The sequence below is a fragment of the Ostrinia furnacalis genome, unplaced genomic scaffold (assembly GCF_004193835.3).
Source record: "Ostrinia furnacalis isolate ACB-3 unplaced genomic scaffold, ASM419383v2 OfSCF6691, whole genome shotgun sequence".
Lineage (NCBI taxonomy): Eukaryota > Metazoa > Arthropoda > Insecta > Lepidoptera > Crambidae > Ostrinia > Ostrinia furnacalis.
Window position 1 is genome coordinate 1,159,259 of NW_021136930.1, and position 26,033 is coordinate 1,185,291.

A 26,033-nucleotide genomic window follows, 5' to 3' on the forward strand; every position below is an offset into this window, starting at 1 on the left:
AAGGTACTGACAAGAATTTTTGCATATTTGTAAGAATCATCATAGGCAAAGTTTGAGGCAATACATCTTAGTTAAAATACAACAAATCATAAATATTCGGACAATGAATAATTGGAATTCAAAATCAGTGAAAAAAATTTAAAACCTAAAGTCCAAAAATTCAACGCTGCTTTTGACTTTGTAATAACGATAAAATTATGACTGTTGTCATACTTACTGGTGGATCATAAGATGACCTAAAATATTACCTACTGATGAAGGAACAATTACATATTTATTAGGATAACTTCATGTCGAGATGCATATTCGTAATTTTATTAGTCAAATAACGATATTATTTGTCTTTCAGTACCGAGAAACTGTCATTTTCGCAATTTTACGATATTCCTCTCTGTCGTGTTGCGTAAACTTCCTTGTAAACGCAGTCTGCACCCGTCTGAAAATAGCGCATTTGTTTGACTTATCAAACATGTTACAACGTTACAACTTTGTGTAACCGAAAATATTTACATGCATAATAAGAACTGGGTTAGTAATCTTTCAAACAGGTCAGTGTTTGTTTACGTCATTAATCAATTAGACGAAGACGAGGCAGCAATAGATATGTTAGCTTTCCATGACCTAATAATATGTTAGGACAATATTTACCTGCACAATGGACCGGGTTTGCCGTGTGACGTCATCTGTCGACCCTTGGATGGATCGTGGCGCCCTGATACATGCAGGTATCATTTTGTCATTGACAAATATCAAATCCCACTGTCACGGTATCAAACAACTCCATTTTTTGTCTCACTGTTCAAGTTTCACTAAAAATACTGATCTATTATTAAAATTTCCGGGCAACGTTACTAAAAAGTTTTAATTCTCCTGATAATTGTCATTCATAAATTTCATTAAGCCGTATTTTTCACCGTCGTGTTTAGAGAAGCGTTGACACAATGAGGGATAGCTCCCAATTTGTTTTGACCTGCCGAGCCCTACGGATATTGCGACGGATAGAGTCTAGGGAGGTGTTTTGACCGTGCGTCACGGATCATGAATGAGTGGTTGCTTCGCGTAGTGAGATAAACTGTTCTTGGTAATATTTACTGTGTAGATCGGCGCCGGTCGCCCACGCCTGCGTCCGCGGCCACACTGGGTCACGGTATACGGTAATACTAGAATAGACTGTACCTACTACGGGGTGAGTAATCCGGCTAAATACGATAGCCGCTCTTAATAGGCTATCAAACGTGTTTACGGCTCAAACGGGACATTGTATTCTACTGTTGACACTCCGAGACAAATCTTAGGGCAACGTTCTAAGAAATAAAGCGCCAATAAAGTTTATTATCTGCAAGCTTTATTGTGGCAGATTATGATTCTGTGAAGCCGTAAAATATACGAGATATGAGTAGGTTAATTTACTCTCCGTCAACAATCTATATGACGTATAAATAAGAATCAATTTCCAAAAGAGCGACGGATATAAATCTCTTCGGCGAAAACAGGATCATTTTTGTACAATCCGCGGGAAATGTACCAAAAAGATTAACACCACAATTAACACCTACTACAGGTAGTAGTAGTAGGTAGGTAATTATTCGTTTTAAAAAATTTACCAATCTTGATCAGATAATTCTCGTTAAATAAAATACAAATTGATAGATAAATAGGAGTGCTTATTTCAATTTGAGCTTCGATTGTAGTGGTAATAGCACGTAGGCGATGTCGAAACGATTATATTGAAATGAAATAGTACCTCTCGCTTGAAACAATGAGCATAGTGCGGTGGGTGGCGCCGTTAACATGCATTTATTTATAACTTTTGTCTTTATGCACATTCGGGCCGAGGATTAAAACAAGTGACTGTTTGTTTACATCTGAAAAAAAAACTCAACCGTCACAATTTGCATTAAAGTGGATATTGTCATGCTATGGAAATGAGAAGGGACGGTTTGACGTTTTGCCCTTTTCATGTTTTTTAGCATTTCTTTTCTTGCTCAACGAGAGATATTGATTTCTGCATGATTTTCAATAACTAATTGTTAGCCCTTTTCAAAGTTAAACTATTAATATCTTATAACAACATCTTGTCATTAAAAACTACTTATCAGTTAAAATTTTTCTCAAGCAACCGACTCTATTTCTTACTCTACCCAGAACTAAAACCACTAATGAGCTTTTGCAGAGCTTGTGGGTGGTTTAGCCTTTAACTGAGACGCCGTAAACATTTTGCTGGGAATTAACAACGGAATATTCACTCCTACAAAACCTCGCTAATTTTGTAATCACGTAATTGACTGACTAACAACATTATACGCCTACTACAGGATTACAGAACATTTAACAAAATATAATTTAGAATTTTCTTATTTACATTATGATTTATCACACAATTGACTACCTCATTTGGATATAATAATAATAACCAATTAATAAGTATATAGTATAATATACCTATTGAATTTAAACGTAACGTGCAACCCAATTTTTTGATATAATGAACGCTCTATTAACATAATAAAACGTACTATTAAACATGATTTGTATTAGATAACGTGAAATGTTAACTAAGCCAATTGTTTTGTTCCTACCTATGTAGAGTCAATTATTTTGTTCGCGCTGCAACTACAATAAGTAATGTATTGTCTTAAAACATAGGTATCTATAAAATCTGGAGTAGAGTCACAAAGCAAAATACTCATTGAATACGTTCTTTAAATATCAACACCCTCCTTTTTAGGGTACTCGGGCACACAATGCAAATTCATTTTATTATTTAAAAACAAAAAACAAACGTATTTTACCGCTTTCTATAATTAACCGTTATTCTTATTGCGGTTTCGCATAAACCACGAAAGCCAATTACAAATAATTCGTCAAAGCACAATAACTTACAGCAAAAAGTAGAGGATACGGCATATTTCTAACACTCACTAAATAACTTTATTATTCTTTATTATTAATACTAGTAACACTCCTTTGAAGTCGAAAATATCATAAACCAATAAACCTGACGTGTTTATTTCTTATTTCTGACATTTTAGTGAATATAATATTGAAATATAATATTGAAATCTATTTAATGTCATGAAAAGGTACATTTACGACAAAAACATCATACAGCTACATACATCTAGTGATCGAAAATGTGACAAGTATGTAGTAGGTACAGTCGCGGAATGAAAAGGTTCGTCACCTTAGTGTCGGTTTTCGCTTGCACTAGGTTGTAAGAGTGAAACCTGCCAACATAACCGTGCAAGAAACAGTGCTGCTAACATTTAAATAAATATGACGTTTGCTAACGAATAAGGTTTTGCTCGTTTATTTTTCTATCCCATCAGTGAAATGTTACAAAATGTAGTTTTTTTTATTTAATACATAATGGCAGGTTGAACCAACAAGAAGGTTTTAGTTTATCAATCATAATAATCTTCTTGACAAGTTAAATCGTCAAACAACTTTGATGTGAATAATTTTGAACTTTACTGACGAACAGTTAAAGATTATTTTCTCTAACTCGAGATTATTCTGTAACATAGTTTCAAAAGGTAATATGTGCTCGGGATTCGTTGAAGGAATCAATTTGAAAACTGACGAACCTTTTCATTCCGTGACTGTACATAATTTTGCAATTACATTGCAACTTAGGTATTTTTCATACAAAAGTTAGGTCCTTTTTTATTCATAACAGTTTGAGCTTATGCAAAATGCAGGTCAAACCATTCTACCCATGCAGTTTGTCAGCTGAAGTTCTCGTCGAATATATTTCTTACAATCAACTTAACGGTAAAGCAAATAACAAATGACTCATGTTTGACTGTAATCAAAGTAGGTACCTACAACGCCAATATTTCATTGTTATGGAAGTGTTTAGTGTTTCGGAAGAAATGTATGAAATGTTTAATCTTGGGGATGTTTTTAGTATTAAGATCATGTGCCGAAATGGATTCGGACTTACATTATAGGTATGTAGATAAAGTTCGAAGTTTACAAAGCCAGTTTGCTTTCAAGTTGATATAATTAAAGGTGATGACTACAAACAAGTTTTACTACGGATATCATTCTACTACGGACGCGTTTGGTCCGGTCCATCCGCATCCGTATATTTACACGGCTGTCAAAAGTTCGACACGGGCAGCGTATTTATAACACGCGGAAGGTGCGCCGGAGCAACGACCCCACATGACATAATCATAAAACACAGACATCTAAGCGAATACAATGTGAGAAACGAAAGAGTCGTGCCACCGTAAAAGGGTTTATGTACAATTAAAAACCAGTCCAAATATACAAAGCTTGGATAAGCTTTAAACGTTTCATTTATTTAATCATGTCTGGAACAGCGCAACTATAAACAGGAACTTGGACGCAAATATTATTTTGGTCCCATTTACACTAAACTAAGAAGGAAATAACATATTAGAACACCTTACATAAAACCTGCAGTGCCTTTATCTTGGCTGTAACAACAACATACCTAATTTTGTATTTATCACAAACTAGGGAGATTTATGTTACTTAGCAGAGTTACTCGTAGAGCAATAAGAAACAAGCTAAAACTAGGGAACGTATGAATAATTTAGGTAAGACCCAAAATCCAGGATCACTGGGTCCATACAAAATTTACTTCATGTGAGATTCAAAGCCGTTTCCTTTTGTTTCCTAGCGTTTCGTTTCGTTCGGACGGGATTTCACATAAGTAGATTTGCCACTTTCTTTTCTCCATTTTCCATTTAAATTTCACGTTGAAATGATTGAATGAACAATCTCAATGGTGTCATTTTCATTCGGATGTCGTCAACTATAAAAAAATCAAAGTATCCCGAACATCCATGTAATACCAGCGAGTTGTATACAAAAACACATTTCTATTAGAACCGTGAAGAATTTGGAACGCCACTCGACTTTCCTATTTCTGTTTGAACGTGACATAAATTAGTTAGTTATTGCGCAAGGGGCAACAAAGTGACAGTGCGAGTGCGTCGAAGATGCATTGTTGTTACTACGTCTAAGCGATACCAAACTGGGTTCGTTCCGTGATTGGAGCCAATGTTTGATTTATAAAAGGTTCGGCCTTGGTTATATGGGGCGCAGATGTGCGATTAACACCGTTTAGGGATGCTGTAACTTTCATCTTTATTATTATCGATAAACATCCGCATTTTGATCGTTAGGACCAAAATAAATTGCAATATTTATTCGATAATTTTAAGCGAAGTTCTATCTTCATAAAATTAACGACACAGAGAATTTTATTCCAGTTCGATATGGTTTAGCATGAAGACTGTGACAGCATGATACGGGTTTTGTTTTCCACAAAAACCTATTCCTGTAAGTAATAATTTAATGAGCAATTATATTTAGGTATTGGATGATATTGAAGTTTTAAAACTTAAGAAATTACTAACATATCCTGTAAAGACTTGATTAATGAATAATTAAAAATAGTTTTTGGCAAGGGTTTGTGCCTGCTAACCAAGGTTTTTAAAGCTCGTCAACTCCAATTAGTTTGCCAAACTTCGCATAATAATAATCCTCCAATATCATGCTATTTTTAAGAGCAGAAAGAACTGAGTCCACCACACTGAGTCGTTATTCAATCGAGATCGAAAAATCGAATTAATATCTGTCTATCTTTTATCGATAGTTTTCCCGGCAGCCCTATTCTGCCGCTCTATTGTTGTGTAGGCGAATGCACTTGGTTTGGTGCGCTTACTTCTAAGGTGCTATGATAGTATCGCGATTTCTAAAGATTGTTTAGGGCAGCCACAATTACTGATCGTTTCGATGACCGACTTTGCAGTTCAAGACACGATTCAGTATGGGCCTGTATGAAATAAACTTTAGTGACTCTACCAAGTTTTATTTAGTTCAAAGATACGAGTAAGAAGATATTTTGTATGTACACATTTTCTTTGTTTTTCTTAAAATATATTGAGTTTCATTTTCTACTAGGAGCAATATTGATAAAATTGCAATATGCCTAGGAATAATGTAGTTTTGGGAACATTTCCCAAATCGGATATAATCCCTGTATCGCGATCCCCAATACATTCATCGTAATAGGAATAGGTACTCAGTGACATTTCTAAATAATCCTATTATACACTGTCGCAGCATTATAAATCAAGGTATTATACTTTCAAAACAGCAGACTGCACACTCATCTTCTTCAATGGGATTCGCACCGAGTGTAAATATATTTGGATTTTATAAATAGACCTAATGTAGGTAAACGAACGGACGAGTCTACTTCACAATGATTTGTTCCCTTTTCACAGTTCGTTGCACTGCGCTAATGATTTCGCGATAGATAACGATGTTGCGACGGAAATATAATAAAAGACACGCCATTGTTGACAGAGGGTGTGGTAAGACCTTCATGACAACCGTGGCCATCAAACGAAAATTAACCTACATTTTAATAATATGTTTCATGTTCGTCATTGTTCTTGCATACACTCCTAGTATTTAGTACCTATTTAGTACTTTTGAAGAAACTAACTCATATCTCCGTCACAATTATTTAACCCAAATATTTAGTAAAATGGCTACGTAAACATAACGGAAAACTTCTAATCTTTTTGACTTGTTTACGTTGGCTTTTTAGATAATACGGTTTTGTTGGTAAATAAAAGTTCCTAAACAAACATAAAGCTCGAGCGATGACTAATAAATACGCCGTTATTACAACTACCGGTCCGAAGCTTCCAAGCTCCTGTGGAGAGGTGTGGCCTAGTGTCACTCGAAGGATTTTAATATGCATTCTTTGAGATTTATAGGAATTTTTATTCTAGGTATTCGTTCTATAAAAATAGTTTTATGATTCTTAAATATAGCTAAATGAAAGAAATTGACTTTTAAAATAATAATTTCATATTGCTAGATGTTTTTTGTAGCTAAAGACATTGTGTAGCATGTGACTCTATCTTTTCAATAAAAAAGAACTCATAAACACATAATAATATAAGTGGATCGAATATAAAAACACTTTTTACACGTGGTCTAATGCCTTAATTTTTAAGTACCCACTAAGGCTACTTACTTGATATCTCACTATACGTAATCGTGTCTTAAGGGCTGATATAGGATTTCTCGTGTGAAAGAAAATCTATTAAGTTTTCTAAGTGGGTGCGAACGCGACAAGGAAAGCCTAATGGGCAGCGACTAGGCCATTCGCCATATTATTAAGCCTGGTGTACAACGGATATTGAAACATTCACGAAACAACTAAAAATTTAGATAATATCCATAGAGACTTAAGTTATTGTATGTTGGCGCTTACAACAGTTTTGCTATAAAATTATCTTGCGAAACTTAGAATAAATTAAGATGAAATTAGGTAGGCGTACGTATACCCTAATGTATTTAAAAAAATTCTAACATAAGCACGGTCGGCTCTATCATCCTTTAAGTAAAAGCCTAATTCATACAAAAATTCAATCAACTTCACACCCACTCATAGATCTCTTAAAAAACCGCAATAAGATTAGTGGATCAACCTACTAAATCCCATTCTAGCGAACTGGAAAAGGTTTTTGTTCAAAGCAGACGTTATCTGCCGTACCGTTCTCATTCCGGCCGAAGGCTGACAATCGCCGCCATTAACGCCGGTGTGTACAAGGCTTTAGCGCGAAGTGCTCGCTCTTATCGAAGTCCATTTGCCGGCAAAAACGCAGCACCACGACCGTGTAATAAATCCCCGAATGCACTCCCGACCGTTTGCGATTTATTGTTGAGCGCTGAATGTATTTAAATTGGATTTTGTAATGGTCCGTTGCGATTCGTGTTTGTTGTGTAGACGTTTAAAATAACTCAACTTTACATGTGCTTTATGGTCAATACCAAATATTCAAAAGATTGAAATGAAATACAACAACCGTAAGTGTCATTTACGAACACGAGTTGTATCGTAAATAAATACGAGTACAATAAGAGGTTTGTTTACATCAAAATATTTGACGAATATTCAGTCTATATATAATCGAAGATAACTAATCATTTTTCATGATAGGTGAGTAAGCTTCGTGGAAACTGCCCAAAATCGTATTTTTTCACAACAGAAATCAGCAAACGACATCATTATTCCAAAAGTAACGTTGCCCGGATATCCATTTCAACATCTCACATACACTTAACAATCCATCATTAATACACGCGACAAAGTCGTATCACTCGTATCGTATACAAAGACGAACGCGACAAAGTCGGGTTTCATGAAACGCGTGTACCGTGCGCGCGCGCTTCAGTGACTAACCTCGTGGCCGAAAGCGGTGCCATTTACGAAAGCTCCCGCCGTTAGAGCGGGATAGCCAGATCCGGAGATGACTTGTCTACTGTTTTGACAGAAATATGAATATCTTCAAAGATTTAGATTTGTTTATTTGTGTGCCTATTAGTAATAGGCAAGTGCAGCGTAACTTGATCATCAGAAACAAAACTTGAACTGTTTTAAATATTATGAAACTCACGCTTACTTTTTTGGCTCGCATAGGTATTATCTAGAATCTAGAATCAAGTAAAAAGAGAACTCTAAAACTGCTTTTGAAACTTACTCAGTCATTCGATATCATAAGATGATTCTAGCTAGAGGATAAGTTCTCTTAAGCTATCCATCGTATTGCTTACAAGTCTAACGGACACAACACCATCCCAAAACTATAGTCATCAAGACCCCCAAAATGAACTCTCACTTGGCTTACTTTACATGTAAAATCCGGTCAAGTGCGAGCCCCACTAGTGCTCTCAGGGTTCCTCAATTCCGTGAAATTATTTCCTCCCACCTAACTTTGTAAGAGCATTAATTTGTATTGCACAAAATTAAATATCTAATAGCCCTGTTAACCCCATGTTTGATTGGATCGAGTGTGTTACCAGTGTAATAACGTTTAATGAGGTACTTGGTTTTATTAGCTCCAAAGGACCGCAAAGGATGTTGTAAATTTAAAACTGGAAAATTCATGAAAAAACAAAAAACAATTCAAGTGCTTTTATACAGATTTGGTAGTTTATGTGATTTTATTGTGATACGGATCCCTAAAAATGGTGTCACGAGTCAATTGTCTTCCTAATTCGGTGTAGGGCTTTTATCTCGGCATCACCCTCACCTTGACACCCTCGACCTGTCACTAAACTTATAAGGCTCTAAAAAACCTCTTTTGTTAGCCGCAAGAACTCACGTCCGGGAAACCGACACTTGACCTACCGACGTATTTAGATCTTTTATATGCGGGATAAAGGAGACCGTGACTTATCGTATTCGGCCGCTTTAGAAAAAACCTATGAATACGATTGTGTTATTATCATAAATTGTGTGTCGCTGCCACTCTTATCCCGCGTTGATTGCAGCGCCGTGCCTTCTAACGAATTGATATAAATAAAATTCACCCGAATCCAGTAGTTGTGTGGTCCCCGAGACGGTCTGTTGGCCGAAAATTTGACGGCTTAGCCAAATGATGTGGTCTGCGACTTATCGGGAAGTTTATGTGATTGGGAGAGCAGTATACATTATTGCTATGTTTTTGTTTTGTATTCTAGTTTTATTTTCGGCGTTGTGTTTTGAACGTCTGCCGGAAATACAGATGATTTGAATTAGAAAAAAATATATTTTAGCAATAAAGGGCGATTGTTCTGATTAAACATTGGACTAATGACTTAAATCTACTTAAACATGCTTGAGTTGATAGCAAATTTTAAGTGTTATTTCATAATATCATACCTACGAGCTTTTTTCTCAAACAGTTTTATTGTATAACTAACGATTAATTTGGCTAATATGTTGCAAATCATACATTGTAGCTTTTTACAAGGTGCAAGTTCCATGGATTTAATAACGACTTAATACAGCTATAACGTGCAACTGTGTAGTTTCCCACCTTTGACTCAATAAACTGTCTAAATACATTTATTTGCGAAAGTGAAACGTTATTTATTACCCCTAAAGTCTCAATTTTATTTACACTAAAATCAAGATACCGATACCTGTTCTCTCATTACACAAGCGTCAATGTAACCATGTAAACTGCGCGTGCGCATCTGCCGAGCATGCTATTAAAAGCACGCGGCCCAGTTACGGTGCCATATCCGCAGGTGATATAGGATTTTACGATTTAATAAACTTAATTAAATATTTACTTATGTTTAAGATAAATTTTATTTTATGGACAATTTCCTTTGGTTAGAAGTTAACGGTTTACTCGTAGTCTACAACTAGACCTTAGGTAAATCTTGAAATATTTGATTTTACATAGTATAGTGTAATACAATATTTCAAAGCACTTATTCGTAGGCTGAAAGAATCGCAATTATTTTGAAAATTTTCCAAAATAGTATTAATATAAAAAAAAGCTATACTTACTGGTAGAGCTTTTAAATTCTGAATGTTATTTACATAGTAGAAAATTATTTTTCATATAATCAAATCTAGCTGGATCGAAGTTTGCCAATTTTCCATTGCACTTATAACCGCTAAGTGTCCTGAAAGGCAAGTTAGACAAACGCATTGTTATTCTAGTTAAATAATAGGTACCTACATTGTATACAAAGATAATATTCTATTAACAAAATAGTATATGCTAAAATGATAGTCATAAATAAAAATAATATGCCTCATTCATTCGTTCTACGTTGCCATTACGCTATTAAAAGCTAACGGCGGCCTAGTTTCGGTGCAGTTGCCACTGGAGGATGCTGCTGCAATACTTTTAATGACCACCTATTACAATAAAATGGTTCAACAGAAACAAATACAGGCTTTAACCTAGTTTTATTGTGTAGGTAGTTAAAAAAGTATGACTGTAGACAACCTTCTACATACATCATCACCTAAAATTGCGATACTATGCATGCCTCCTAATCCTCATAATAAACTTGAATTAATCAAAATCAAAATCAAAATCAAAAATATTTATTCAGTTTAGACCACAAGTGGCACTTATGAACGTCAATAGAAAATAATAAAAAAAGAAAAAGGTAGCCCTTATGGGGCACTTTACATGTCTCCTTATCTTTTGGGCCCTACCAGCGCTTCGAGACAAACATATGGCAAGTGCTGACGCCGGAACAAACTCAGTCACCACTTATTGCCAGGAATTATCTAACGGTAAGAATAGTCAAATTTAAGTACATCAAATATGTGCAGACTGAACTGACCACGCATCCTTGTCATCAATATAGTCTCGAACCTTGTAGTACCCTTTGGACATAAGGGTATTTTTTATATGTATCTTAAATTTGTTTATTGGCAATTCGACAAGGTTGTGTGGTATTTTGTTAAATATGGTAATACATTTCCCCAAGAATGAATTACCTATCTTATGCAACCTAAATGATGGAACAGCAAGTTTATTCTTATGTCTCGTGTTAAATGAGTGGACGTCACTTTTCTTAGTAAATAAATGTATATGTTTACGGACATACATAATGTTATCAAATATGTATTGCGAAGCCACAGTCAATATATTGATTTCTTTAAAAACTTCTCTAAGCGAGTCACGTGGTTTAAGACCGTATATTGCCCGAACAGCTTCTTCAATCGAATGTTTTATTAATTATATCTATGAAATAAAAATAAGTTAAGGCTAGTTAGTCAGAAGATTATTATGACACAATGAGTGTAATGTAGCGCAAAGTAACATTTATAAACTACACACTTTCTGTTTCTTCCACAAATAGTTAATTATCATCATCATCATCATCATTTCAGCCATAGGCCGTCCACTGCTGAACATAAGTTAATTATAAAAGAGAATAAAAAATATCTCCCAGTCTACCTCCACGTCCCAGTATACGGATATCGAACAGGTACGGGATAAAACGAGAGGAACTATTTTCGTAAAGTTGGTACCGTCGCGGACGCCCCTCGTCACACATCAATGGACGCGTCGCGCAACTACTCTCACCGTTGCAAGTGGATCAAGAAGTTTTAATACTTGACTAATGATTTTTTTTTCAGTAATATGTCAGGGTTACATTTTAACTGAGACGTCTAAGTAAGGTCTTTTTTAAATAAAACTTTATAAATTACGAATTTACGATGATTTACCCACGTTTGTTAATACTAATAACATCGATAAAAAAAACCATACACCCCCCTTCGTGCAGTCCTCACCATCAATTTACTCAAAACACGATTTTATTAACTAAAGCTACTATGCTTTTGAATTTTATTTATGGTCACACCCATTCCGTTACACTAAAATACATTAATTAATTATTATAATACTACAATCATTCCTGGATTAATTTAGTCACCTATTATTATTTGTGGAATAAGCCAATCTTGTATTTATGGTCATATTGTGATTCATCGAACAAAGTAAACAAAATTTATTTATCTTCGCGGAAAATAATTTCAATGATCAAGCTCTACTCATCCAACTATAGCCGCAAATATAAGGTGGTCTTATTTTTTTTATTGCTGCTTACAGCTTTAAATGTGCAACTTTTTATGATAAACGGATTTTTATTACTGTAATGGACTGCTGGTCGATTGAAGCCCGGTGTCGAACCAAGCTGTATGTAGGTTTATGCTCGTTAAGTTTTATTCAACTTTTAACGATGTTTCTATTAAACGATGTGAAATTTATTGCACAATACAATCAGCGTGGCGATATAACTCGATAAATTTATCGTATCACTGCATCATTATGCTACGCTGTGATGATAAATGAATTTAAATCATGAAAGGTAATTCGTTTGTTTTACAATGTTGCAGTTGCACACTGCCCAACTCCTTGGCCGCGCAACACTGGCCACCAATATACTTTTTTCGATGACTATAAAAGATCGCTATTATTTTGTTTTCACGTTCGACTCTCTAATTTTCCCGCAATTATGCGCAATACAATTAGCGCAACGTGACAATATAACTTTATTTATTAAAAAAAAGCTTCTTAAACAATAACAACGCTTATTTATTTGTTTACGAGAACAAATGTTAAATGTTACAATGCAACGCATGATAAAGCTGTTAGCGGTTTAATTCGGATTAGGTGAGCGGTGATTCAGCCTGAGTCATCTCCCGTGAGTCGCGACTCACTTCCCTGTCTAGTCTATTTGTGCTCCATCGATACTTTGAACTTGGGATCGCTCCCAGACATGACTAACTTTCCAAATTGCAAACTTGTGTGGCGTTGTAGTTTGGTTTAACATGACATAGCCATTTCTAGTTTATCTCTATCGGTATGGGCATCATGCGTGACTAATGTTCATGTAAGTTTACGCGTGCATTGTACAGTTCAGCATCATATTGTATTAATATAAATTAACTAGAATGTCTTTGTTAACAGATATGTAAGAGAAGAGTCTTTTCTTTGTATACTATATTATGTATGTATGATAGTCATTCCTTTTCGGTCTCTACCGAAATCTCTTTCGAATTGCTATTCGTCTTCATGCGATTACTATAAGTATTATACTTAAAACATTCATGTCTGATGTACCTTTACTTGTAAGTATTCTTTAGAAAATCAATCAGTTTTTCATTACAAGGAATTCACGCCATTTCCCTCCAAATTATGAAGTACATCTTTGCCGAGCCCTTATAGAAAAGAAGGCACACACTTTATCGCCCCACTTGTAAACCCTAATTTATTTTTCATTTCATTCAATTTAGTGCAGCGAGGTCCTCATAATCGAGTTGTGGCAATCGTAAAGCAACAAATCAAAATAATTTGGTGCGTCAGTAACAATTAACGGACACGAATGCGAGGCGTGCGCGTGTTTTGTATTTAACAACATTTACTTAAAATAAAGCCCCATTTTAAATCGTAAACGTGTGTGAAAATTTTGTGTACATAGAGCTTATTATAAAATTTCGCATGCATTCGCACCTGTAAAGTAGAATTTATGTGTGTGTTGCGTGGTAACACATTGTTTGAAAGCAGCTTTTGTTCAGCAGAATATCAGGCTTTCATCTAAAAACACTAGAAAATATTTTAACACGATACGAACTTAAAAACTCTGAGATCTTATTTTACAAGTTTAAAACGGCGGTATTTGATTCCTAAATATACAGGTATTTACGAGTAGGTAGGTAACTTATATCGATTTCATCTGTCGATGAAATTTAACAGATAAATAAATGATTGAATCTATTGAATAGGAAAGTAATTTCTTACAATGTAGAGTTATGATTCACTTTTAACGAGAATGCCCTTTAATTTATTCAAGCGCAGGTCTAAAGACAGTCGCCAGACAGTCTCACGTTCCTACACTCGGAAGTTGGATTTAACCAGTGTTACCATTAAGGTGGGTTTTATTTCATCCCATTACCGTAAACAGGGGCCGGTGTCCCAATTGTTTGTATTCCACGCGTGTCATTAACGGTTAATTACGTTTGGCACCAGTTTAATTGGCTTACCGTTGCGCATCGTGCTTTGAATCAAAATCATAATCAATTTGTACCTCTGAAACAAATATTGCTGATTGTCATTTTAACCGTGCCGTAGCTACAATTATTTTTCCTGCTTTCGAAAAATGTATCCCGATACTTGTACGTGTATGTATAGGTGCTATTTATTAGAACATCGTCCTAACACTTAACCTACCTTGTGATTGAAATATATGTGTACCAAGTAGGTACCTACCTACTTAGTTTTATTTATTAAATTTTAAGTACTACTTTATTAATAACTTTAAAAAAAGAAATACAATACTTATACATACAATTCATTGTGACTCTTCGGACGAGACGGAATAACATAAGATCAAGTTATCTTGCCTTGTAAATAACCTGATCTTATGTCATCCCGTCTATGATTTTAATAATCACCATGTTCACTGCATGCACTGATGCCAGCAAGGACAGATAAATTTAATATTAATTGATGTGTTTTACGATAATTACTTCTAGAGTGCTAGTTTGAGACCACAGTAATTAGAACGTCTGCAGTTTTTGCACTAGGTCATCAAGAAATTCTATTATTGTACTGGATAATTGTCTATCGTGTGATGACATAATTGTGAGTCCTAGGCAATATGTGACACATTAATAGAGTTACTTGGGAAGAAAAAGTTGATTTTTCCTTTTAACGTAACAATGGTAATCAATAAGCGTTGGTGGCGCAAAAAATGTATATACAGGCTCTTTAAAAGGCACCTATGAGACTTGTAAGATTTTACCATTGACTATCTTTCAAACGAATAGGGAACTTTTATTTAATTTGACATAGCTAAGTAGGTAGGTACTAGAAAAATTACTCGTACTTTTATAAAATATCATCAGAATGCATGGTCAAAACTTATGATTAAAAGGACATTGTCAGAAACCGCCTAAAAAGCCGCCCAAAAACATTAACCCATCATAATTATTTTCTATTTTTTTTAATACATTAAGCACCCTTTCATTCTAATGGACACTTAAGCATTGAAAAATTAAATAAATAAGTCTTTTAACGTTTATTCTATAATACTATTACAACTTCCGGACGTTTTGGTGCGTGGCATGGTCTAAAACCTATCAAGTTCCATAATTTTTGCCGATAAAATCTGTACGAGGCATTACCGTACTTTATTGCTNGTCCTTTTCTAAACAATTGAAAACAATTGATTAGCGCGTTCAATTCTTCTCAATTGTCACTTCAGACCCTAATCTTGGGTCGGGCCAATAAAACGGCTGGCGGCAAACGTTGCGACGGGATGACACTTCCCGAACACTTGTCAATCTTCATCCGGACCACACTTGATTAAATTGATTTGGGTCCTGAAGGCACTGACACTTTGTCTTTATGTAACCTACGAATTCCTACGCGTTGATGAAACCTCTGAAGAACAAAGGTTTTCAACTGAATTTACCCTTGTCTTTTTTAAAGGAGGAAAATACTGTAGGTATATTTTTGTTGCAAAATTCGTACTTATTACAGCTACATTGAGATGCCGCAGTGCTTTCCATCTGCTTACCTTATAAGTACTCCCCTCTTAGGAAAAACCATAATAAAAATATTTTCTTCTAAAAGCAAAGTGCTTTTTCCAAGGCTTGCACGTTAATATCGACGAAAGACTTTCCTTATCGTCAGAAAAACACACTTAAAAGGCTTACTCTGTATCAACTTTATTCCTTGACTTTTAAGGCAAATAAAATATGAATGAACTAGCTGTGCCCGCGACTTCGCAGGCGTGAAAATCGTTTGAATATTTTTTCCTGTTTTCACAACATTCTCATTGATGCTCCGCTCCTGTTAAATGTCCGATTAAATGTGCTGTCCATCACAAACATAATATTTTTAAAATCGGATCAGTTGTTCCTGAGATAAGCGCGTTTAACCAAAGAAACAAACACTTTAGCTTTATAGTATACATCTAGTCAGTCAGCTTTTAAATCATATCCCACCAGCAAATACCAGCGCTCGATTAACAATAATTTCGTTACCAGTTGGTATAAATCTAAATTAAAGCGAACGACCGGCGACGTCCCTAATTGACACGTAGGGTTACTGGACCATATTCGAAACACGATACCCATGTATTTACTAATTACGAATGTGACAATCCGCATAATAATTAATGCAGTGTGCAGTGACAGTTGAGTGGACATCGAAATGTATACCGCAATATACGAGTACGCAGATGGTTTCGAGTTTAAACTGGAATATCTTTGGTGTTTCAATCTGAAACCCTTGCTTTTGAATGTTATTTAGTTTTCATCAAAACATAAGTCAGTGTTATGTCTATCTTTCTTAATATGAGAACAATTTTTTAAATTACTAGTTTACTAGATTTATTTTAAAGTATGCGAAAAAGCGCAAAAAGGGTTTGCTGTCATTACTGAGAATCAAAGTAGATTTTTTCCAAGTGTAATGCACAATCCTGATGAAATCTATAACTAAAAAACCAACTAGAAGTGAGTAATTAATTAATTAAATAAATATCCGTCTCATATTCAGTAACAAAAAGTAATGAAAAAATCAACAAAGCCTTATTACGCTCTCATTTTCAGTAGAATCCTACATTTTTCACCTTGGCTTCGCGCATCTGGAGTAACAATGAAAAAACAGCGCATTTCCATTTGTTTTATTTTCCATAATGCTAGAACAACAGGAGAGATTTCCCTGCTAAGCGGCCCGGATGTAATGAATCCTGTTATTCATTTGTTGCCAGTGGTTCTCAATGTGTTTAGAAGGGCTATTTGGAAGACAATTCAACAAAACCAGAGAATAATTATAGGTTAAGTAAATAAATAAAATTCTTGTATATTTGAAGTCCATTTCATTTCATCGGCCGTTTGGTGTAGTGGTTCGAAACGGACTACTATTCCGGAGGTTGCGGGTTCGATTCCCGCACAGTACAAACATTTGTGTTCGTTCGTTCGTTTCAGCCGAAAGACGTCCACTGCTGGACAAAGGCCTCCCCCAAGGATTTCCACAAAGACCGGTCCTGCGCCGCTTGCATCCAGGTACTTCCCGCGACCTTCACCAGATCGTTGGTCCACCTAGTCGGAGTAAACATTTGTGTGCATGAACATATTTGTTTGTATTGGACTGGGTGTTTTCTATGTATAATATGTACGTATTTACAAAAAAAAAGTATTTAAGTATGTTTATATCCGTTGTCTAGTACCCATAGTACAAGCTTTGCTTAGTAGGGGACTAGAAGCGCAGTGTAAAATGTAAAAGGATATTTATTATTTATATTATTATTCATCATTTTAGTCAACCACATATGTAGTATAATAATTTAGAGAATTATGTGTTTTTTTCAAATAAATAACTGTAATAAGGGTGACAGTCGCCAGCTATTCATATTCCTTGATGACACTATTACGTCAAGGGATAGAACCCAAATAAGGTTGGAAACCTCTGCCATAAAGTTGAGTGGCATTATGCGGGCCCAACAACCATCGGCGTAGAAAACCCGAGCAAAACCAATTTCTATCGATCGATTTATATTCCAATCTACCAAAATCTGCTAGCTGTACCGGCTGGTGACTTAATAAAGAAAAATCTGACTTTGATCCGTTAATTTTATTTACTAGGCCTATTGATAGTCGTATCCAACCCAATGTCTTTGGAGAACAGTCAGGGCGTGCAATAATTGTCCTCCAGACATTTTAAGTCAATGTAACTCAATAACGCAAATAGTACTTAAACAAACAATCGAATAACCAAAAAGTTAAAGTCGTTCAGGTATTCGGACCTTTGAAACGCGAGTTCCAACTAATTCCGATTGGAATCGCCACAAACAAGGTTTGGGGTCAGATTCACGGCGAACTCAACGAGAGGAATTAAAATAAAACAGCGCTCCTGGCATTCCGGCGTGTTTGCGAGCGATTTTCGGAAGCCCCGGGCTGCGAGCCGAGCCCACCTGTCCGCGAGCCGAGCATACGCGGCATAATCTGACGTGGCGTCTATGGCAGAATCACTCGATATATTTTCATAAAAAAATGATAGAATGTAAAAATACATACGCTTGACAAAACTGAATACTTTAAAAGTTATTAATATCAATAAAATATGTACAAATTCGTGTAACATGTACAAATACCTATGACATAAAAGGGCACACCTATGCAATATGCAGTTTGCAGTTGTGCACTGCAATTTAAATACATACATCGTAAATTGCTTTTAAAACAGAAATCTAAAAGTTGACGTAGATATTTTTAGGGTTCATCGGTAACAAATGTAAACTTATTTCGTCACAAAAATGTTTTAGTAACCTATGTAACAAGATTTTGAAAAAGTTTAGTTTCACCTTGATATCAGAGTTACCACCCTTTATTCTTTGATGGACAAAGAAATGTCATTAAATCTCAGGCATTCTACACGACCAGTTTAACACTCTGACATCTCTTACAACGGTGTAGTCTTATAAGATTACTGGCATCGAGCAGTTATTTGATTTTAACTGAGGAACTAAGGGTTATTTCGCACAAGAAATAATCTTTAAATAAACGACAACAATTTCGAAGACATTAAAGCATCTATCTATTTAATATTCTTCAAGATAAAAGAAAGTACCCTCAGATCATATTCTCTTTCTATGATCTGAGAAAGTACCTTAATCGTTTTCATAAAACAAACCTGCCTTTTACCAGTTTTATCGAATTCATTAATTTAAACATTGTAGACCACGGAATTGGTTTCTAACTCGAATTGGTGGTTGCTCTTGTTAAACTCAATTTAACTCGCCCACAAGTTTCGACAAAAGACAGTCTAGCTAGAGCTTTAACTCGGAATCAAGTGAATTTAACTTGGCGCTCTTTCAGCCCACCTACGTGACAGGAAACTGTGGATTCCTATAGCAAATTTCAAATTCCTGCATTATTAATCCTGATAAAATAAAACAAAATGCTCCAGCCCATCCCAACGCACTTCGATAACAAAATGACTCATCCCGCGCTGGATTATTCTGCTGTGGAACAATCATAAAATTTATTGCTAGGAACAAACAGATAGATGGAAATTCGCTCTCGTATAAAATCTGTGTGAATAAAAAAAACAATCTCATAAAACTTTATTTTGATATTCAAAGGGAATTTTCAGTCAATCTAGCTAGAGAATATAAATTAGATGACTAATTTATTGTGTACATTGAGTAAGACTGAAGTAAGATTATATGCAACACGGTACATCAAGCTAAAGAGCGGCATCTTAAGAACTTGTAATTGAGCGATTTGGCTAATTTTATTTCCTTTACGCAGATACCTACTGTTGGCTCTACAGCTCATGATTAATTTAGATCTAATTAAGTTACTTAATGATATGCATATTCTGCATCTCAAACCTCGTACTTATAAATAAATTCTAATTGATATTTTCATTCAGCTCACATTCTCATTTCAATGACCTTAGTTAATAGAATTCAGATGGAAAACTGCGTTACGATTTTCCATTAGAATAGAGCAGACGTTCTTGACTTGTCACTAGCAGTGCACCCTCTTGCCGGTCCCTCACTTCCTTTGTATAATTAGCGAGCTAATAAGTCCTCCCTGAAATATTCAGAGGAGGGCCAATGAATGAAGCTGTCAATAGAGATTACGTGCACTGCGATATGGACTCCACTGGGAATGTGATTTTTGCGAGTCGTGTAAGAGTTCCTTTTAGGGTTCTGTAGAAGAATTGTAAAAACGGAACCTTTAAAAGAAATTTCTGATGACCTCTGAGATAAAAAAAGTATGTAGTATCATAGATGCCGTTTGATGACCCAAAGATTGACATGTTGGTCAAGTGGTTGATTTCATAATAATAGTGATGAAATAGTCTGATACAATGCATCTAGAAAATGCAAAATGAAGATGTACGGAATACTGCGAGTAATGCATAGATACGAGCACATGCAAGTTCAGCTGACCTCTTACTTTTCTTGTTTTCTTTCACATAATCCGTGTGCCATTAGCGGACTGAAACTAAGCCTGAGATACTGAAAGTGCTTGAAAGATTTTTTTCACAATACAGACCAACATTCTAAATAGTATATTTGTAACCTTGTTTAGGTGATTTATAGATTCATCAAGTTAATTTAAAAGAAATTACTACTCATGATGTCAAAGCAAAAAGGTATTTGATTCCCCCACTACAAACTATCGCCTTACAATAAATCTCAATTTTCATTCAATCTCTTTATCTGTCACCTTACCACGCACCTTATAAAATAAGAACTACCCATACACTTTCGAGGGTGAATTACTTATGTGGCAGACGAAAACAATGAATGGCCGCCATTTTCGAGGGGAAATGACAACGATAAATGTTATTTCTTTCTCTCCACTATGTAAACGTCACTAATGAGTGCAGACAAAATAGAAATATCTAAAGGGGTCGAAATAATAGTGCGGTGTTATTATTCGGACTCTCAGTCAATAGGGGAAATCGGGAGATAATGATGATAAGGTGGGTAAGGGATGGCAAAAAGTAGATAAGTTACTTTTCCTTCGCCCCAATTCATTATATTTATTTAGGAACATTATACATATTCAAGGATCGCCTGAACTACTGAAGCCTACGTAGCCTTATTTTTTCTACTGTAGGCTAAAGTAGAAAAAACAAATACAATTTTGATTTACCACATGAATCAAATTTCTATTTGGTTTAAAAAATACACCTCCAGGTTCCCAAGCAGTAAATTACATAGACGGTTGATAATAATTTACTTTTCAGACAATCAGGTAGAGTCTACTGCACCTTTAGATTCATTTTTGTCGCAAAATAACACCTATTACAACTGTGTAGAACACCACATTGTTAAGCTTTATAATATGCTGTCGCTTAAACGTGGCCAGTCCTAACCAAACATTCGATAGCTTTATTTTGTTTCACATACGAGTGCAGCCATGTGCGTAACACAGGTACTCTGCACGCATTATCCCTTTGTTTTCAACCCTTAATTTAAAACCAACAATTTCTCTGCCCATTAAAATTCCGTTTCATAGATTCGATTTCTCATACATATTCAGAGGCACCCGGGGCAGAAGTCTGGTACGGTCCCACTAATGAAGCTTTCCGAGGGTTCGTGTCACTGGTTTAGGCAACGTGCACTGAGTTCATTCATACTAATAAGCTGCCCATTTGATTTTCACGCTAGAGTTGGTTCTTCAGTGGTTTTGGTGGTGAATCTAATGTGGCGCCAACAAATAGTGATGTGTAAAAATACAGATAAGGAAGTAAATAATTTATTATTTTATTACCTTACTGCTTTTAAGCAGTGGACGTCATTTGGTGGAAGCGAACGAATAAACGAGGAATTGAATATAATAATATGCTTGAACTTTCACTTGAACTATTCCAAGTGTAAAAGTTGAGTATTTTCCTACATTACGGTTTATATCTAATCCGATTCACCAGGATAACATAATAAAAAAAACCTCCGTGAATTGATGCCTATTTTAAATTGGAATGGCCGTAGTTTATTTAGCGTTTCCAATCGGATTATTGAGTGCTGGATTCGGATTTGACGTTCCGATAGTTTTTTTCAGCGCTCAAACTTTTGGCCCAAAAGCTTTTAAAAATGAATGCACGATAACGAGGTTGTTTTGACTAAAATATTATTTCAGTTACAAGCATCAATTAGTGACTACATTTATTGGTTTACGATTGTCGTTTTTTAACTAGCCATTATTGCTAAAATTCAAGCTACCTGCCTTATAAAACCGTTTCTTAAGGAATCTCTGAAGGTATCTACACGAAGAATTACAGCAGCTACTGAGCACCTAATAAACACGATCCACGCGTGTAAAACCGCGATTAACATTTAGTTTAATTTTAGCAATCGAGATTGGGTTTCATCAAACTTTCATCTTATCGAAAAGTTGTTACGCTCAATATTTTCCGTATATTAAATACCACTAGGAAAACCTTTTCCGGGGCATTACTAATAAATGGAAAATTAGATCCGCATTACACCGTTATAAGGGGCTATCGCGGTCTTTATCTCACCCCACTTTTCCGGGTCGGATAGCAAAAAGGGAAAATGCTGGGACCGCGAATATGTCCTGATATTGCGGTCCGCGCGTTTAAAGAATCTTGAATATAACGCCGGGTGTTATAAGAAATGCAACTTTAAGACTCTTGTAATAGATCCTTGTAACAACGTTCAAAACTCGACTCTATCTCAGACATAAATTGGTGTAAACTATGAAAGACCTAAGAAATTTCTCAATGCATGATTGGAATTGAATCGTTTTAGTGTTTTATATTTTTGTGCGAATGAACGTAGTGGAAAATGCCACGACCCACGGAATTTTGTGACAATCTCCTAAATTAAATAGCTTGTTACACCAATTTTAATTTTATTCGTGACTCCTTTAATCTTGAAGTGCCACTTATACTAGTCTTATAAAATTAATTAATTCTTAATCGAGAACCTCCTTACTAAGCAAAGGCAATTTATGTCGTATATACTGATAGCGTAGGTAGAATATAGAAGTACTTTATGTATTTTTCAGAAATAGGGTAATTCCAGGATACATGCCCCAGTGGGATAGGTGCCGCGATTTTAAATACACTATGTTACAAGCAACTTAGCCTAAAGTTATAGTACGTATAATAGAAAGGGACCTCCCCGTACCAATTTTCGCCTCGCAAACCATTAAAGAGTGCGTTCGTTTAGCCAGTGAGAGCAAAAATCTTCCGCGGCCAAACCTTAGCGAGCGTCGAAATAAAATTGGTAAGTATGTTTTAATGGATAATTTTTTTGTCAGCTGTAAAATGAAGCAGATTTTTATATAATTTGATAGACTATCATATAAATTAGACGGGATAGCTATGTTTAATTCGATTTTTAGTGTTATTATATTTTTTATTAAAAAAGGCACCTATCCTATGCGAAAAGGATAGTTGCCTAATTTTTTTTGGGTATAGATGCCCTTAGGGCCATGTCCCATGAACCTAGGGGCATCTATCCTAACCTGCTCTTTTTGTCACAAGTAGCAAGTAAGAAGAGAAAAAGAATGTAGTACGGCTAACCTTAGGAAAATAATAAATAGGGTGCCCTTCTGATCGAATTACCTTTTTACCCGACTTCGGGTGGATGTACTATGTACTACTTTTAATAAAAAATATTAAATTTCATTTTTAATTCATTTAATAGCAAACAATCTTAAATTATAATACTTGGCTTGTTTGATTTCAAAATGCATTTGATCCTTAGAATTCAAAAACTGTATTAACGAGTCATCTATCCCTGCATCAGGCATCTATCCTTTGAAGCAATCATACAGTGAGTCTTCTATCCCCCACATTAGGCGTCTATCCCACTTTTTAGAGGTCAATTAAAATGGTATTTACTCAGAATCGGTATAACTTAAACTAAAATAATTATAGTAATATCATAGACGAAAGACCAAAGTTTAAGTTTAGTTTGTCGGCCGTTTGGTGTAGTGGTTCGAAACGGACAACTATTCCGGAGGTAGCGGGTTCGATTCCCGCACAGTACAAACATTTGTGTGCATGAACATATTTGTTTGTATTGGACTGGGTGTTTTCTATGTATAATAAGTATGTATTTACAAAAAAAAAAAAAGTATTTAAGTATGTTTATATCCGTTGTCTAGTACCCATAGTACAAGCTTTGCTTAGTTTGGGACTAGAAGCGCAGTGTAAAATGTCCAAGGATATTTTTTTTTTTTATTTTTTTTTTTTTACAGATACTAAGGTCAAATTGTTGATAAAAACTTACTGACTGAGTTACAGAGCTGTTTCAAAAAGTGGGGCATCTATCCTGGACTTACCCTATCTGGAAAATACATAAAGTAGGTACCTACTTCTATATTCTATAATATCGAATACGATATTTAGAACCGTCAGGGCTAAATTACGCCAGCATGTAAAGTTGTATTTCATACCTAAGTAAGTACCTACTTAGTTTTGTTTAGTAAATAAGATTTTCTTTTTCCATTGATTACCAGGAAACCATCTCTACTATATTTTCACCTTTTAAAACCATGTAACTTGAAAGTTCCTTTACCGTATCTCACATTAATAACCGTAACGTTAACATAAATCCACGAAAGCACTCGTTTGTGACCGCTTTAAATTCAATTCTGCGAAGTTTCACCGATACAATGCCATAGCGCGATCACCTGGGGGCGCGTTTAGATTGAAATTTTCATTTTCATCACAACAGTCTCAGCCCTCCGCCTTCGGATTTGCATACACAATTTCTGCTTCTCAACGCTTACAAGTGCTTAGTTCGGTTGAGACGTCGAACTTTTTGCACGGTTGAAAAATTTCACTTACAACTTTTTTTGTTTTGAGCAATGGTGTGCAGGGTGAATTTAAAATTGAGTAATTCTGAAGAACGTAAGGTTTCGATGTTGATTGTGGTTGTTATTATCGTTTCAATAGCAAATCAGTTTTTAATTTGGCACCGATTCTTTTACCCTGTCCATAATTATATCATTTACGTATAGCCAAGATAACTTCTTAGCTTAGCATAGCCGAGTATCGTTACAACAATCGGGAATTACCCACTTGTTTGAATATAAAAGTCAAATTTCTTAATCTCTATGTCTTACCTCGATAGTGGTTTTGCCGGACTCCTGCCATTTCATCAAATGTTCTCCCTTCAGCGACCATCCCGGAGCGTAGCTGATGAGCCCCCCGCCCCCCGCGGCGCCCGCAGCCTTCGGCGTGTTCGCCTCACTCGACGGCTCCGACTTCGACTTCTTGGGGCTTGTCTGAAGCCGGAAAAAACTGCGCCCGTGGAGCTTGCAACTTTTCGAGGGGGAAAAGAAAAATGAACTCTTCTTAGGCGATTTTTCTTGTTCCTCACTCGGTTTGACCTCTTCAACCGGCGCTTCGTGCGTCGCAGTACTACTGCTAGGCTTTGGACCTGAGTTCTCGTCGGCCACAAATAACAGAGTCCGTTGGACGAATGGTGTCGCCTTATTGTAGAACTCATACTGCTCCGGTACTTTGAAGCTGGCTGGTATCGTTGTTCTGTGAGACTTTGAGAACCGCCGCTCCATGTATTTTCTTGCCATATCACTCCATTGAACTAATCACAATTTTATTCTACAATAATACTTATTTCAATAGCGATTTCTTTCAAGTATTGAAGATGTGGAAAAAAGGTAAAATAAACAGAGCAGAATAAATCTACGGCGTCCCCTCAACGTGGTAAGATAGGCGGGAGGGTATTCGTAAACTAATACCCCACCTGTCACAATCTGAAACTGAAGCGTTAACTGGAAATGCCATTTTGAAAAAAGAAAGAAAACATTTAATTGAAAGTTGTTGAAAAGTAAGAAAAGATTTTTAAGATTTTTTTTAATTACTCGTAGTTATGTGTTTTGTGCTTCTTAAAATCGTTTTATTAATTTTTTTTTATAATATTCACCTCAAAAAGTTCGGATAATTTTTTGTTGGTTGTGTTTTGTTTTAGCTTTCAACTACATCGATCACGTGGACAACATAGCAACGTCATCAGGGAAATTGAATTTTCATCAACATCATATTTCACGTGACGCAAAAAGTGTCAATATTGGTACCAGTTGGTGCTTCCAGTAATTCTATTACTTGGACGCTCGCAGCTACGGTTTGCAATTTTCGCGCGGAGCCTATCGATCGTTGCGTGGGTAAACACCGGCGCCCTTGCTTGTGCGTACCTAC

The 26,033-nt window shown here is 35.7% G+C and overlaps 1 protein-coding gene across 12 annotated transcripts in view; it reads right to left on the reverse strand.

Annotated features, from left to right (window-relative positions):
- sick (sickie) overlaps positions 1-25,420 on the reverse strand; it is a 161,563-nt gene extending 136,143 nt beyond the window's left edge. For 11 of the 12 annotated variants that reach the window (XM_028318168.1, XM_028318167.1, XM_028318164.1 and 8 more), the window contains exon 1: positions 24,938-25,420. In XM_028318168.1, coding sequence (XP_028173969.1) covers positions 24,938-25,405 — 468 coding nt within the window. In that variant the 5' untranslated portion in view covers positions 25,406-25,420. Of the gene's footprint in view, positions 1-648; positions 748-24,937 lie in introns of those variants that run through there. The other variant, XM_028318170.1, reaches the window with a different exon arrangement.
- Positions 25,421-26,033: the final 613 nt, after the last annotated feature.